General features: G+C 36.9%; 2 protein-coding genes across 3 annotated transcripts; one reads left to right on the forward strand and one right to left on the reverse strand.

Annotated features, from left to right (window-relative positions):
• Window positions 1-72: 72 nt before the first annotated feature.
• Window positions 73-3213, reverse strand: srrd (SRR1 domain containing). 2 transcript variants are annotated; one of them, XM_084087912.1, is made up of 7 exons: window positions 2863-3213; window positions 2597-2637; window positions 2342-2505; window positions 2158-2256; window positions 1938-2089; window positions 534-579; window positions 73-386 (listed from the first exon to the last, which is right to left on the reverse strand). In XM_084087912.1, exons 1-7 carry the CDS (start codon window positions 3000-3002, stop codon window positions 192-194), a joined length of 837 nt encoding a protein of 278 aa, XP_083944038.1. In that variant the 5' UTR covers window positions 3003-3213; the 3' UTR covers window positions 73-191. The 2 variants fall into 2 exon arrangements, with proteins under 2 accessions (XP_083944038.1, XP_083944039.1); XM_084087913.1 differs by having other exon boundaries at window positions 2578-2637; window positions 2863-3005.
• A 545-nt stretch (window positions 3214-3758) lies between these two features.
• Window positions 3759-15873, forward strand: rad9b (RAD9 checkpoint clamp component B; the record flags this gene model as incomplete). The annotated part of the gene is made up of 11 exons (XM_084138453.1): window positions 3759-3792; window positions 3891-3961; window positions 4403-4540; window positions 4817-4931; window positions 5153-5252; window positions 5902-6008; window positions 7113-7219; window positions 9503-9567; window positions 9682-9783; window positions 13307-13556; window positions 14727-15873. 11 exons carry the CDS (start codon window positions 3759-3761, stop codon window positions 14901-14903), a joined length of 1266 nt encoding a protein of 421 aa, XP_083994579.1. The 3' UTR covers window positions 14904-15873.
• Between the last annotated feature and the right edge of the window lie 1251 nt (window positions 15874-17124).

Below are 17124 nucleotides of genomic sequence, written 5' to 3' on the forward strand. Positions count from 1 at the left end.
TTCTTCATTTCCTAGTTTTCGCCGTCTTGGTGACATTAGTGCTGCAAAAAATACACAGTTCCCCTTTAAGACTTAAAAAAAAGCTTATTTTTATTATTTGAATAAAAAAACAAATGTATATACAAGAAGAAACTGGAAACGAACTAGTAAAATGTAACAAAAAATAAGCAATGTTTAAAGTAGTGATGTTTTCAGCTCTTTCTCTCTCTCTGGATGATCTCGAGATCTTGGCAGTGTTGGTACAGTGGCTCTGAAGGCTCAATCCACATGGTTTCTGGCAGTTTGTTCAGCTTTTCCAGAGGGAATTGAATGAGCGCCGTGTCATTGAACACATCCGTGAAGCGCGGTGCGCAGGGCAGAGGCGTCTCGTCACACGCACTTGTCACCTAAAACGACAGCTGAGTCAAGGCCACTTTTCTGATATTAATAGTGTCGAAAGAACAGAACGAAGACATTCAATTGACATTTCATCAGACAATTCTCTCTTCATAAAAATGCATGAATTGTAAAGGTGTACTGTAAGTCAAAGTTACATTTGAAAGGAAGCTGTAGTCTCTCTCAAACTCTCTCTGAAGCATCCTAAGAAGAAAATTAAACAGACATCGGTTGGTTAAACATGCACACAATTTTGCCTTTTCACCAGCATAAAGAAGTAAATACTAAGCTTGTAGCAGTTGCTTATTTATATTCTATAATTTATATTATTATAGTGTTATTTAATAGTTTGATTACACTTTACAATAAAGTTTCATTAGTTGACTTTAGATAACATGAACTAAAAATGAACAATACTTCCTACAGTATTTATTAATCTTAGTTAATGTTAATTTCAACATTTACTAATACATTATGGAAATTAAAAGTTGTATTTGTTAACATTTGTAAACTAACATGAACAAACAATGAAAAGCTGGATTTTTATCAACAAAGATTAATAAATACTGTAACAAATGTATTGCTCATTGTTAGTTAATACATTAACTAATGTTATCAAATTTTCATTTCAGTTTGATTTATTTAATTTTAATTTCAGCTTTAGTTATTTTAGTATATCAAGATCTGAATAATGTTACCTTGACAATTAGCTGGAATAAAGTTTTTATTTTATTTCAATTAACATTTATTTTATATCAAGTACACATAGCATGTTTTTTATGGTTTTAGTTAATGATAATAACCCTGTCTTGCAGTTAGTGATTTATATGAGATGCAGTATGTGGACAGCCGAACGCAACACTCATAGGTGCTTGTTGAACATTTAAAGGGATATTTCACCGCTGGAAAGATGAATGTGTATTTAAATTGGGTCATTTATGTAGTAGAAATGTGAAATTATTTTAGAAGTTGGTGCCTTCTAGACTGAGAAAAGCCAGAAAATGTATTTTTGGCTCATGTGGATGAAAGACAACAACTCCCAGAATACACTTGCTTCGCTGCCCTACGAGGACACTCCCAAGCCACGCCTACCGGTTACAGAGGGCAGTGTCGGAAGAAATGATACAGCTAGGCTACTAGTCGACTCGAAACTAAAAAGACGGCGTTTTATCGTGAGATCCCCCTATGGGCGGGTTGAACACATGCGGGACGAGCGCCCCCTACTGGCTGGAGTCTCTCGCCTCTTAGCTCAGATGAGCTAAATGACGATTTTTGCGTCATCTGAGGTTTTTTTCCAGACACACAATACAGAAATCTCTCGTCTCTGGGACATGAAGGAGGGAAGCACGCTCATTCCAAAATACCACCGGGTTTCTACTGATACAAAGCTTAATGCTAATCGCTGAAGTATCCCTTTAATTGTAAAACCATGTGCATTAACAAGGAGCTGCTCCACCCTTTGTTTTTATAAACATTTATGCTCACACTGATGTTGGGCAAGAGCCTGGCTTGCTGGGAGCTGAAATAGTGAGGACGTGTGTATTATAAGTCTAGGCACCTACCTTTCTTGAATGCCATGAAAACGGTTGCCAATTATAATAATTTTTTGCAATGTCTGAGGCGTCCAGTTTCTCCACAGCAGGTTGTTGTACAGAGCCTTCCCACAATGCATCAGGTAGAACAGGGTGGGTTGATAAACTGGGCGCTTTCCCTCCTGTTAGGAAAACGATGCTATAAACTTGAGAGCAGAACAAAATTATATTGACACTATGTGTGACGCACCTCATTTTCAGTCAGCACGGTGAAGCCGAGCTCTTTGAGAGCGTCACACTCCGACGCAGAAAACACCGGATCATACACACTGCAACTGCCCACTGGAATCTGAGAAAGCATTACATTTTTTTATTGCATTAAAAATACAATGCTTAATTGGACAAATCATATCATATAAATGAAAATTGTATACCTGTAGGGTCTCTAGAAGCAGTAACAACATTGCTAGCTGGTATCGGGCAGATACACAAGAAGCAAAGTTACCCAAACCATAACACACACAGTGCTGAAGAGACGCATCTCCATTCAGATCTGAAGACCCAGAAGCATTGGAAAGAAGATGCTTGGACAGGAGATCTGGAGGTGGAGATGCGAATGTGGTAATTTATTTAAAAAATAGTATATTATTTTTAAATGTATGGCCCGTACTGCAGTAGTTCGACATCACCTCTCCATTCCATCCAGACGTTTTCTCCTCTCAGTTCATTCCTGTGAAGGAGAAGAACATTTCAGAGAGCTTGCAGACAATACAAACCTTAACATAATTGCATAACATAAAAAAAGTACTGGTATCAGATGGTAATATGATGGATTACCAGATTAATGTACTTTCCTATTTACATGGAACTCCAAGGTATTTAAAAGAATACCATGGTGTTATAATGGTAACATGTCTAACAGTGCTTGGATTTGACATGGCAGATAAACTCTCACATGGCGTTTGTCATCTTCTGTTTGTCCAGTTTGCAGTCAGACACCTGGTGTAAGTCTAGTTTTGGGTTTGAAGGATGTTGTCCTCTTCTAGAAGCTCCTTTACGACGCCCTGCTACCTGCCACTCATCATTACAAGCCATAACAGCCAAAACCTCTTTACCCAGAATAAGACAATGTACGGTCAGACAGCACGAAATACGTGATCAAACTAAGTGAGGATCAGTCGGCTTCCATATGAACACATTTTGTATTTTAATAGTGTAAACGACTCTCTTAGAAACTTATAGCAGCTGAGATGTTCATAATGTACATCCAGACAACCATGTGAGTGTTTTGTGTTACGACTTAATCGTTCCGGTCGGCCGTTGTTCTCAATCTATACAGTTCCTATGCTTTATACAACACATTTTTAAAATGGCACACATTGTTAAGACGCTAATAAGTATATATATTTTTTTCTAATCAAGAGATACATGTGTGTATGATCTGTAGTATGTTGGTTTATTCGTGTGAATCTTTACTTTCCGTTCTATACAGTATTGATGGTCTATTGTTTATTTATTTTAAGTAACTTGTGGAAAGGTTAGTATTTATTCCCCGTTGAACGGTTTCAGGTATATTATATTATATTATATTATTAAACTCAATAAAATCCTAAATAAACTTGAGATCAGTAGCGCGCGCGCGCGTGTTTGTCGGACACTAGATGGCGCGCGCTCGCTTCTTTCCCGCTCGCAAGCACTGAGGAAATCTGAGGCAAAACTTTTTATAGTTTTTATTCTCTAAATTCTCAATGTTTCCTGTCAGAATTTTTTGCTTTATATGAATAATGAGAATAGGTAGTTTCGCGTCTAATCTTCTTGCGGCAAATAAGTTATTGAACGAAGGAAAATAAAATGAAGTGTATCATTGAAGGCAATGGCATTAAAGGTATGACACATTTTTACTCTATATTATCTAAGTTAGCTGCTACACTCTCTGCGTTTAATTTGTTTATAAATAACCCTGTTTAACGTTACTGTTTTTAGTATTTGGAAAAGCAGTACATGCTCTGTCAAGAATTGGTGAAGAAATATGGTTGGATCCACTGGAGGAAGGGGTAACGTTAGGCTCACACACACACACACACACACACATTAGACATCAGACACTAGGTTTTAAGACACAATCGTTTAGTGTGTAAACTTATTGGTAACACTTAACAACAAGGTTCCAGTTGTTGGCATTAATTAACATTAACTAACAATGAAAATACTTAGTAATCTTAGTTAATGTTAATTTAAACATTTACTAATCTATCTGTTAATATTATTGAATGGACCACCTGAGCTAACATGACCAACAATGATCAGTTGTATTTTAATAACTAATTTTAACAACATTAATAAATACTATAACAAATGCATTTCTCTTTGTTAGTTAATGCATTAACTGACGATAACTGCTGGGACCTTATTTTAAAAGTGTTACTAACTTATTTATTTTGTCTGTCATTTCTAATTCTCCCTCTTTCTGTCTCTCTCTCTCATCTCATCTATAGTTGGCTGTAAGGACAGTCAACTCGTCTCAATCGGCTTATGCCTGTTTCTACTTCACTCCTCTGTTCTTCCAGAAGTATATTCCAGATCCAGACACCCAGAAAGACTGTGATGCTGTAAAATGTAAACTAAACATAAAGGTACTAAACACTCAAAACCATAAGTTTCATTTAAGTCTTGAAGGTTTGGTCAATGTTATTATTACTGAATAATTTTTGTTAAATGCAAAAAAAACAAAACAACACAATAGTCTTTTCAACATATGATTACATGGAATGTTATTTAATAACATGTTTTAAAATAAAGCATTATTATAACCTGTGATATAAATACCCAGTGCCGTAACTCATATCCATCTGTATTATTCATGCACAGTATTTACTGGTTATTGTATGCTTTAAAAAAATAATTTTCAGTGCGTCCTTCCCCTGTTCCGCTGTGTTGCGTGGAGAGAGCGAAGTGTGGATAGATGTGAGATAACCATCAATATCCCAGACTGCAGAGTGATATTTCAGTTTCACTGCAGACACGGTTGGTTCATTTGCATGTGAAATATGTATTGAAGCTGGTAATGCATTGACAGAGGGATGAACAGATTGATGTTGGCGGTTGTAGTCACAGGGTGTCAGCACACTTCAACTGGACTCTCTTCTGTGATGATGAGATGCTAGAAATCATTTCCATATTGCATAATTCATCACGACTTATCACATTTGTTCTAATCAAGATGTTGGCACTTGTGTGTGTTTTAGGAATAACCAAGACTCATAATTTGGGGTATCAGGAAAGTGAAGCTTTGCAGGCCGTGTTCCCAGCTCACCTCTGTCCAAATGTCCTGAAGGCCCAGTCCAAGTAAACACTCACACACACACACACACACACACACACACACACACACACACACACACACACACACACACACACACACACACACACACACTCTTTCTTGTACACTTATCTTTATGAGGACATTCATTGACACAATGCAATCTCTAGCCGCTTACCCTAACCTTACCCATCACAACTAAGTGCCTAACCCGACCCCTGACCCTAAACCGACCCTTAACCTCATTATAACCTTATCCATAAAACCAAGTCTTGACCCTCAAACAGCCTTTAAAGGCTCTCAGAAAGTGAGGACCGGCCAAAATATCCTCACTTTACTCTCTTTGTCCTCACTCCAGTGGTCTAAAACTCAAACTGGTCCTCACAAAGATAGTTGTACACACACACACACACACACACACACACACACACACACATGACCTACTACTAAAATCAAAAGTTGCATCTGTTAGTATTATTTAATGCACCTGAGCTAACATGAACTAACAATCATAACATTAGCAATACTGTAACAAATGTATTGCTCACTGTTCATTAATGTTAGCTAATGCTTTAATAAGTACATTACAACTCATTGTAAATTGTTAATGATAAATTTTTAGTAGGATAGTACAAATCATAAGCTGACTTCAAACCATTTTTGTTTCTGTGTCAGACTTTTAGGCGACATTGTGGTGCATTTCCCGATTTCACAAGAAGAGGTCACTCTTTCCATTTCCTCTTATAAAGTAGCATTGAAGACCTTTTATGAGGAAGAAAATGGTAAGGCCAGAGAATGTCTAATAAGGCGAGAAGTTTCACTCTCAGTACACTTCCGGCTTCTGAACTGGTTGCAGTTCCACTCTGATTCCATATGAGGGCGCTCACAGGACGAGTGCAGAATGAATGGAGGTCTATGACGCTATACACATCAAAATCCACTTTTCTCAGGATATAATTTTTTGTCTAGTAATTTGAATGTTGTATTCGAAAGGAGATGCAAAGAAATTACACATTGCGGGGTGTTAGATTTTTTAGAGTCACTTATTTGCTTTAAAAAGTCTTTTAAAGTGTCAATGACGTCATACACATCGTACGACCAGAGATACTGCTTTACGGCAATCCTTCAGTCACTCTGGTGCGTTCGCGCTCTGCACTTTCTTTTCACTCGAGGCAAGCGGTATCTCTGGTCGTAATCAGTCCTTCACTGACCAATCAGCGTTCATTAGCAGAATGCTAGCATGTTATGGGCAACAACAACTCAACTTGTAAGAAATCAAAAGGACATAAGTACTCGTTCATTCAACTTTCGACCTATAACCCATGTTGAACTTGCAAAACCTAGAATCAAATCTGAGATTTCTCAACGGCAATCGGATGAAAGAGACAAATTTAGCCGTCTAGCCCCATAGACTCCCATTCATTTTGCACTCATGGCGATCGCCCCCAGTGGATCTCTGGTGGAACTACAACCAAAATTCGGTACAATAGTGTAGTACACACAATTCGGAGTGGGCAGGCTCTCCGTAGACGGGCTCTGGTAAGGCTGTGTTTTTAATAGTATACTACCATCTAGCAGTATATAGCATTAACATTAAGTTTAGATATATAAGTATTAAAATATTTTGACACCAAATGAAATTAGCCATTTTATGGATGACACTCACTAAAGTAAATGTGCAGTGTGTTTTTCATTGCTTCACTTACTATCTAAATAGTAGGCGGTATTCAGTTAGCTAGTATTACATTTATATTTGCTGGAGAGGAAATTAATTTACATAAATTCAGAACTGCATGCAACCTACATGTATTTAGACTTAATGTATACTAGAGCTCCTGTTTAAACATTGTTCCTGCATTAATTAGATCTTGTTTGTTTGATATCAGGTTGTATTAACGGCATGAACACCGAGCTGATGCTGCACCCAGATGAGTTTGACTATTTCCAGGTTGGAGAGGATTCAGCCGTGACCTTTTGCCTAAAAGAACTGAGGGTGAGTGTCCAGTACAACATGTTTTACCACTTAAATACGCAGGATATGTGTAGAGGTGAGGTGTTAGTGTCCACATGCCAGAATGTTTTATATGATGTGTGATCTGATCAGTACATGAGGATCTTTCCGTATTTATTGCCGCTTATTTCTGTCCTGCAATGTAGTCGCTGTGATCATATTCACTCAGGCGAGTTCACAGAAAGTGTGTCATGCATGTGAACTGAACGGACTCCAATGTACTTTTAAAGGGGAGCTATTATGACCTTTTTTCAAAGTCTTGATTTTGTTTTTGGGTGAATATTTTTTTAATGTGAATATGTTCACATATTTTACATTGTTACAACTCCTCTGTCAGTAACGCTCTGTTTAGTTAAAGTTTCCATGAAGCTTCTCCTTCCGAAAAGCTCAGTGTGCTCTGATTGGTCGGCTGGATCAGTGTGTTGTGATTGGTCAACCACTTCGAGTGTGTTTCTGAAATGTCCCGCCCCTTACCATAATGGCGAGTTTCAACACACTACTAACGCAACTCTATCAAGCCCCGCCCCTTACCATAATGGCGAGTTTCAACACACTACTAACGCAACTCAACCAAGCCCCGCCCCTTTATTTTGTGTGAGGAATATTGTGACATTTTCGTTCCCTGGAGAAAACCCAAGACTACAATGGAGCCGTTTCAGGGAGTTCAGTTATTATAGAGAATAACTCACTTTGGAGTGACTTTGTAACGTTGCAGACCTTTTTCATGCACAAACAGCAAATTACACACCAAAGAAAGTTGAACATGTAAAAAAAAAAAAAAAGATGCATAATAAGACCCCCTTTACTTGCATCCAGGTGTGCTATTTTATTTATTTTGTGGTAATCTGCATAACAGTTTTTTCCAATTGCTAACACACAATTTTGCTAACTAGTAGGCTGGTTTTATCAAAATACTTCACACAATTCACAAAACCACACACCCAAACTGCAAAATACCTAATATATCCTGCAAAATGAAGCACTGCAACCAAAACTACATATAGCATTATCAAAATCAAACTTTTGCACGAAATGGCGCACACTTCATTCATATTACCAGATTTCTGTCTAACCAACTACACACTGTTGGGCATAATGAAAGCACTGACTCTCATCTTTAGTATGCTTTGCCATAATACTAAAATATAAATATTTGCAGAGACACACACACATGCTGTTGAAACATTTTTATTTTTTATTTTTCACCAAACAAGTCAGTGCAACATATGCACAGCAGATATATTTACACTGGACTGAACAAAAATATGCTCACAAAAAAACAGTAAACTAAAAAAGATTGATTAACAAGTGTTTAAGCATTGAGGTGTTTGGTCAGGTCACACATGTATTGGCCAATCAGCTCATGTAGTGTCATTTTGAATGGCAGTGTTTTGAAATGGCAAACATGTGACTTTATGTTGGATTGCTGTGTCTTATGCAGAGAACCGTGTTCAGTGCGTTTAAAAAGTGCCATTTTGAATTGCAAAATGTGTGTAAAGCAGAAAATGTGTTTAGACTTTTGGAGACTTGAGAAGAGGTTTTGCTCTCTGTGTGTCAGTTTAAATAATTGTGCTGTGAATGTCATTTTAGTGCGTTAGCAATTGGAAAAAACTGTAATCAGCAATATTACTTTTCTCAAAAAAAAAAAAAAAAAAAAGAATTAGTTGAATAGTTGGATTACACACTTCTAAAAAATACGAAACGTTTAAAAAAAAAACATGAAACTAAAATCATGCTCGATGATCACTTACGTGATTTTGGAATTGTAATGTAAACACAAGTTAATTTTGTATTCTCTAGCTCAACCTTTGACCCTGATATCCAGGGAGATCTCGTGGCACTGGATTATGCCCTGATAGTACCGACCCCTTTCACGTACGCGCTTTGGCTATGTCAGTGGCGTAACTTCTTGGCAGGCCACAGTGTATTTGTGTCAGTCATTGATGCAGTGGGACAGATGCTTGGATTCGAACCAGATAACCTGTCACAAAGAGTTACAGCACTGGACAGCACACTGTGGTCTGGACACACATGACTGACCTTCTCCTCATGCAGTCTTAAACGGGGTCATTTCGGATCAGTGTGTTCGGATCAGTGTGTTCGGATCAGTTTGTTCCTGGTGTATAAAACGCTGTACAAATCTGTTTTGGCAGGTCTTAATTATTCAGTATTGTGCATATATATATATATATATATATATGTGTGTGTGTGTGTGTGTATGTATATATATAAAATGAAAATAATTATTTATTAAATTGCTTTTAGGGGCTGCTGTCCTTTGCTGAGTCTTATGGTCTACCAATATCTTGTCAGTTTGGTATTGCTGGACAGTAAGTCTTTTATTTTGTTTTCAATACCAAACCCACATATATTTAGCATAAAGTCATATTTTTTAGCTACTATACAACTATAGCTGTTAGTTGAATGATTCTGAACTCTTCCAGGCCTGTATCCTTCTCTGTAAAAGACATGACGCTGGAGGCCCATGTTGTGTTGTCCACCTTAACGGATCCAAACCTCGAAAGTCCATCTCAACCTGCACCTGGGTATTTCATTTTAACCCCTCATATTCACATGCATGTACTGTACGTTCACAACAGACTTTGTATTTTCATGATGGACTGATGTTCTTAAAGGAACATTTCATGCATAAGTTACATTTTTTTTTAAATAATTTACTTAACTTTCATGTTGTTCTAAACCTGCATGATTTAAATTCTGAAACAGAATGTACATTTATTTTTAAGAAGACCCTGGCCCTCCCAAATAGACAGAATATTCCACCCCGTAACATTGTTTCATACAGTCTCTTTCCTATAATTAAAATTTTTAGGTGCAATGCAAATGCAAAACCACTGAGACATACAGCCTTGTCCATAAGCACCAAGACAGCAGCCGAGTTCAGTGACGGCTTTTGTTCTCTAGTTTACCTCGGCTTACATATATAGGGTAACGCAGAGCTAGAGCTGTGACATGCTGGCCTGTCTCTCTCTAATCTATCACTGTAACTCTTCCAGTCTGGGCAGTGATGTCACTGAATTTGCCCCGCCTCCTCGTAGAGTTTGTGCTTGTATCAAGTGTCAGTGGTTCTGTGTGTTAGTCTCAAGCAGAAACAAACATCTGGGTCACCTGCGTGCACTACTACGTCACCGCTGACTGTTTATACAGCCAATCTGCAATAATTCATGCTAGTGAGAGCTAAAATAAATAACTAGTCTTGATTTTTTTTATCTCTTGATTTTAAAAGAGCAAAGGGTTTATTTGCATATGTTAGATGTCAACAGAGCTGTTTAGTGTAAAGACAAAGTCTACCATCCAACAACAAGGCCATTTATGTTGATTCTTGTTTGGATGAAAATGATTGTTAATTATTTGAACACTAAAAAAAAATATTTATTAAAAATAAATATTATATAATTATAAAATAATAATAATAATAATATCCTCCTGAGACCCAGAAAAAAAAAGTTTTTTGAATTTAGTTTTTTTTTCCATGTCATCACATTGTTTAGAGCATAAGAAACAAATGGTAAAAAAACATTTTTGAAAAATAATATTTTATTCATACGTTATGCTATGTCTTCTGTAGTGGACACCAGGACTAAGTTGTTTAAAAAATAAAATGATATGAAATTATGTGTATAGGCAAAAACAATGGGATTTTTTTTTTCAATCACCAATACATTTTGGGGTTTCAGGATTTTTTTTAACCAAAATTTGTAAAAAGATGATTCTCAACTATGTTATGAAAGATATAACGGAATGAATTGATACACCATTTTACTTTATGCAGTATGTGGGTAAAATGGCCATAAATTAATATTCCCATTCAATGCAATATATCTATACACTGTATCTAATTTGCACATTAATGTGTTCTTGGAGCAACATTTAATGAAAAAAGAAGTGTAATAATTGGAGTAATAATTGGCAACATTTTAATAATAATATCTAATATTTCATAGGAATATTGATGTATACCGTAATTTATTTCCATATTCACTTGTTGTGTCTGCCAAAATGCCTGATAAACATGATTTAAGTCTACAGTGGACATGTATGAAATCAATGCCCTGTTCTGGAACAGAAAGTAATTATTTTATTTGAAACCCGATAACATTTTCCTGAGATGTTGGTTTATGAAATACAATTTGAAAAGTAGTCCGATATATATATCATATATATATATTATCATATTTCTTACGTTTGATCACTAAATTAATGTCAGACATTTTTAAAGACCAAGGAGAAGTTGTTTTCATGGTGAAACCTCCAAACATTTGGTATCTCTGAAAAGTCCTGAATGTGCTCTTTACAGGACACCCAGGTTGTGACATGTATGATGTCAGAGAAATTCACTGAAATATAATGTCCACAACAGTGGACAAAAGTCTATTCCTGGGTCCCAGGAGGATATAAAAACACATACATTTATTTAGTAGATGCTTTAATCTAATGCAATTTACAAATGAGGAGAAACAAGGGACTAATCACGAGGAGATGATTTTTAAAGGAACAGTTCATCCTAGGAATAGAATATGAATTTATGAATTTCTTCCATGAACCACAAAAGGCCACTCTTTAACATATTATGTAATTGAATGCTCAAAATGACACTATAAATATTTGAATGGATGCAGACAGCAGAGAGAAAGACACTCGTACGAGTTTGGAAACAACATGAGGTTAAGTAAAAGATGGCAGAATTTTCATTTTGATTAAATTAAATAATTTTACTAAACAGTGCCCTCATAGTGGAGTAGATAAACAGATCTTCCTGAATAAGTTGAAACAGTTGTTGTAGTTGCTCTCGCATGCAATGGAACGTTTGTCCCGTGAGCCTTACAAATCTGAACATAGTATAGCCCTGCCCCCCAATTCACATATTCAGAGGCATGCATTCATCTGTCCTTCACACACACTCCCCCACTGTCACTGTGTGATTCGTCCCCTTCTCTCTGTTGCCTCTGCTGTCCCTCACACATTCCTGCACGTGTTTCGTTACCCATAGCACTTACATCACTCAGGCTGTGCTGCAAACTCTTTACTTACAGGCACACATGAAAAAAGTTTTACAGATGTTTTATTATACAAATTCTTGGGTATTGCAATTCAACCAAGTTAAAGCGTAAATCTCTCCAAAATGCAACCTAGGGTCTTTTTGTGAATCTACCCGAGGCAAACTTTAGTTTAAAAGCATAATTAGGATGGAAACGCCACTTTTAAGATTGACCGTATTTTAGTTTTTGGTCAAATTGTCAGTTTTCGGCATTTTGTCAGTCAAAAACAGTCGATCTCCGAATGCAACGTAACAGGGAGAAGATTAAAGATGGAAAGCTCCTAAAGCTTAGTTCCATATAAATTCACGGATAATTTGTTGTTTTGTCGATAGTGAAAATCAATATTGACCTTGTATTTGAAAAAGGATCCTCATATAAGAAGCAATACTAAAATTCAGAGTCAGTTCATTCGCATTCGGAGATCGACTGTTTTTGACTGACAAAATGCCGGCGGACGGAAACAACAACAGCTTCAGTGAGTTGTTCAAAACCTTTCTTTTTAGTAAACTCTGTGTACACAAACACTGTTCTCAATGCTGGAGTTCATGTGTAGAGCCTCTGGTGATTCTTCGAGCAAAGTTTCATGTTGTGTCGAGCCTTCTTAGTGTTTTAAAAATAGCGATTTTGATGCTATCATAGTCGTGCCTCATGCACTCCCATTCACAAGGCAATTTGACCGAAAACGAAAATACGGTCAATCTTAAAAGTGGCGTTTCCATCCTAATCATGCTTTTAAATGAAGGTTTGCCTCAGGTAGATTCACAAAAAGACCCTAGGTTGCAATTTGGCGAGAGTTACGCTTTAACAAACATCAACAAACTTCAGAGAGTCAATTTGATATGCTTTACACCACATTAACGTCATGCTCAATGAAAAAATAACGTCAAAAACAATGAAAAAGAAAAACAAACAACGGGCATGTTTTAATGATTGAAACATACTTTCAGCAGCAACAAACTAAAAAGCACTATATAAATAAATGTGACTTGACTTGACTTGTGTGTTCTAGGGATGACTGTCCTGTTACAATCCCAAAGACCTCCACAGCCGAAGTCTCCACAAGTGAAGACCCCATGGAGGCAGAAGTGAGCATTGCTGATGGGGAACGTGTGGTCTCCAGCCAGGGCAGTGAAGTGTTCAATCCAGCCCTTCACATGAGGAAGATGATTCAGCTTCATGCACCTGGAGAGATCCTGCCAAGACCCACTTTTGTGCCTGAATCGGCCTTGACTACACCAGTAACACCAGCCACATTTAAGGTTAGAGTCTTCTATCAGACAAACAATAAATTGCATTGTGGCATTATCAGATTAATAGCCTAAATTCTAATTCCATATTTAGCAAAATCGTTAAATCTGAGTTGCACAAATGGAAGTATGAAAATTATGTAGTGACCAACAATTTTTTTTCCTTCACAACCTGCTCCAACCCATCAATGTTTTTTTTTTTATTCTATTTTTTACATTTAGAGTTTTGTCATAATGTGTCCTATTTGATGCATCAAGCTTTTATGGCTCATATAGTGAGAATATGGAGCTTAGACTCGAGGGGAAAAATTTCCCAAACTGAAAAAAAAAAATGAAATTTGGTGCAATTGCTGAAATTCTGATGCTTTTAATGTAAATCAGTGAGATATTTATAACAGGATAGCAGACTACTTGCATAAAATGCACATAAATATCAGTCATCACTCTATATCTGCCAATAATAAGTCTTAGTAAGATGATATTTAAATGCTTAGTTTTATGATCAAAGCTCAAATTTTTTTTTTTATAGGCAAAACATACATACAATGATGATTGAGAGATGAATGAACAAACCTTCCTCAAAAGCCTGATGGATCATATTTGATACTCACATTTTAACACGATTAAAAAAAAAAAAAAAAAAATGATGTATGGATAAAGTTGCTAAGTTGCTCATCTTGAAATATTACTAACAATGTAAAAGTTATTCTTATATAAAGATTTCATAGCAAAAAAAACACATGAACCACAAGCTGAAGTTTTTACAATCATTATAAAAGGTTTTTACTCTGTAAAAAGAGTATAAACAATCAGATTACAGAAGGCATATAGAAGATTATGTGCTGCAGTTTTTACAGCATCATTTCGATCATAATTTATAGACATGAGGTATTTGGCTTTATAGGGTAAATTAAAATAGTAATTTTGTCAAGAATTATTTTTTCTCTTGTCAAGAAGTTAATTAAAACTAATTTCAGGTAAAAAGCAGAAGCATTTAGATCAGACGGTTTCAGTAAGATTCAGTCAGTCAAGTGTGTCCAAACCAAAAGTCTTTCTAGGTTTAATATTTGTTTTGTTTTTACATGTATGTAACTGAGGGACACAAAACACCAATTTTGTCGAATGATCAAGCTACATTTAGGTCAAAATGTTTGCATTTACAACTTGAGGGTCTCATTCTAGATGCGCTCCCTGCTCTTCGGGGCTGTGCTGAGTGATGGAGGGAACGGTAACTCTGCAGATTTGCACAGCCTGGTTTGCGGCAGTGACACAGAGGACGACGGAGGATCAGAGGAGACACAGGTAGCACCTGCAGCTAATCTGAAGCAGAGAATGCATGGACGTTACTGCAGGATGTAGCCTACATAAACCCAGTACATTATAAAGACAAAACAGCATATTTTCTGTGGTTATATGTTATCTTTTACAAAAAAGTTCAAAGTTTAATATATATATTCAATTAGAAGGCCTTTTAATCCTTGTTAATGCACAACTTGTATCATTTTATTAATGTGTGTAAAAGTGTGCAAGCTAGTTTTTGGTTCTTACATGAACATCTTTGTAATGTACAATACATATTTTGTGTGTTCAAACTGTTCTTGGAGAGATAAAAGGAAAACTATGTGACAACAGTAAAGTTTCAGAGAGGCCAAGTGGGGCAAGATTCACTTTCTGTTGCTGAGGAATGTCTACCTACATAAACACAGTTCAGGGGAGTTCGGTCACTGTGGAGAAGATAAGTGAAAACTTTCTAAAACAAACACATTCTCAAGGACTGAAGGACTCCATGTTCTTTGTGTCCACCAAATGAGTCAGAGGAAGATTTGACTCACTGCTTTAAAATGCTGCTTGAAAAACCATTGTTATATAAGCCTGCAGCAATTACTGGTATTGCAAACATACCTCGCCGCATTATACAGAGAAAGCCTTGTGTCTTTCGCTCAACTGTTGAATTGAAAAAATATGTTAGGGAGAAGCTTAAACTGGTCTACTTTTTTTTGGAAAGTTGGACAGCCGGGCAAACCAGAATAACTTAATTTCGCTCCCCATGAAGAGGCATTTGAGCTCCTAATGTGACTGTTCAACCGATCGCTATCACATTAGTTCATGCTCATGACGTCAGCGTCACGACCATTACTACAGGTTTTGTTGACTGCTGACAAATGCAATCTCCGAACACTTACTGGTGATGTAACTTGTGCGCTATTTCAGACTCTCATGGAATTTACACCTAAATTGAGCACAAAATGTAGGAAAACTTGCAGTTACATTGAACTGCAAAATGCAAAGAAATGGAAGCCTTAAAGCTTAAAGGGATAGTTCACTTTGAAATTAAATTTTGGTATGTTTTAGCTTACCTCAAGGGCATCCAAGATGTAGGTGTCTTTTTTTCCGAAGTGGTTTCAATTTGGATATTTTTAGGTCAAACCGTTCTTGTCTGTCAGTCATATAATGCAGGTCTATGGTCACTGTCTCAAAGAGCATGCACAGAGTCCAAATTAAACAATTCCCCATCGTCCAAATTAAACAATTCCCCATCGTCCAAATTAAACAATTCCCCATCGTAAGTACACATTGATGGCCTAAGACACGAAACGGTTTGTGTGAGAAAACGAACAGTATTTATATCGTTTTTACCTCTTACAGCCACGTCCAAGTGATCTGAGGGCGCGGGCGCATCCTGGTGTGTGACGTGTACGCAGACTGGTGCATAGATATATACACTAGATGTCGCCTTAAAGACATTCGTTCCAATGAACTGCCGTAGACAAGGCGACATCTAGTGTATATATCTATGCACCAGTCTGCGTACGCGTCAGATCAGATCACTTGGACGTGGCTGTAAGAGGTAAAAACGATATAAATACTGTTCGTTTTCTCACACAAACCGCTCGTTTCATGTCTTAGGCCATCAATGTGTACTTACGATGGGGAATTGTTTAATTTGGACTCTGTGCATGCTCTTTGAGACAGTGACCATAGACCTGCATTATATGACTGACAGACAAGAACGGTTTGACCTAAAAATATCAAAATTGAAACTACTGCGGAAAAAAAGACACCTACATCTTGGATACCCTTGAGGTAAGCTAAAACATACCAAAATTTAATTTCAAAGTGAACTATCCCTTTAAGAGTGTAATTTAAGCCCCTTTCACACGGAGATTCCGGAAAATACACGGATAATGTGTCCAGGGATTTGTCCCAGGATTGTTTGATTTTGCTTCATTCACACTGCCAGTGATTTTCCGGAATGTGTGAGTGCATTCACCCACATCCCGTAAAGACACGTGACGCAAGGCCAGTCTAATCTTCTGCTACCGCTCTTTCCATTGTAGTCGTGCACTTGGTGGATTTTTTTACGCAGCGTCTTTAAGGAATACTCCACTTTAAAATGAAAATTCTGTCATCATTTACTCACCCTCATGTTGTTTCAGACCTGTATGAATTTCTTTCTTCTGCTGAACAGAAAGGAAGATATTTAGAAGAATGTCAGTAACCAGACAGTTTCTGGTCTCATTAGCCGCGTTTCCACCGAAATTACCCGGAACAATTTGACCCAGGAACTTTTTTTTCCCCA

Source organism: Abramis brama, assembly GCF_963993115.1.
Source record: "Abramis brama genome assembly, chromosome: 16".
Classification (NCBI taxonomy): Eukaryota; Metazoa; Chordata; class Actinopteri; order Cypriniformes; family Leuciscidae; genus Abramis; species Abramis brama.

Bases quoted from the DNA above. Each gene is read 5' to 3' on its own strand.
- srrd (XM_084087912.1), bottom strand. From the start codon at position 3,002: ATGGCTTGTAATGATGAGTGGCAGGTAGCAGGGCGTCGTAAAGGAGCT. The intron at 2,638-2,862 runs GTGAGAGTTTAT...TCTCCTTCACAG, and splicing joins CAGAAGATGACAAACGCCAT to GAATGAACTGAGAGGAGAAA. The intron at 580-1,937 runs GTAGGTGCCTAG...TTTTCTTCTTAG, and splicing joins TTTCATGGCATTCAAGAAAG to GATGCTTCAGAGAGAGTTTG.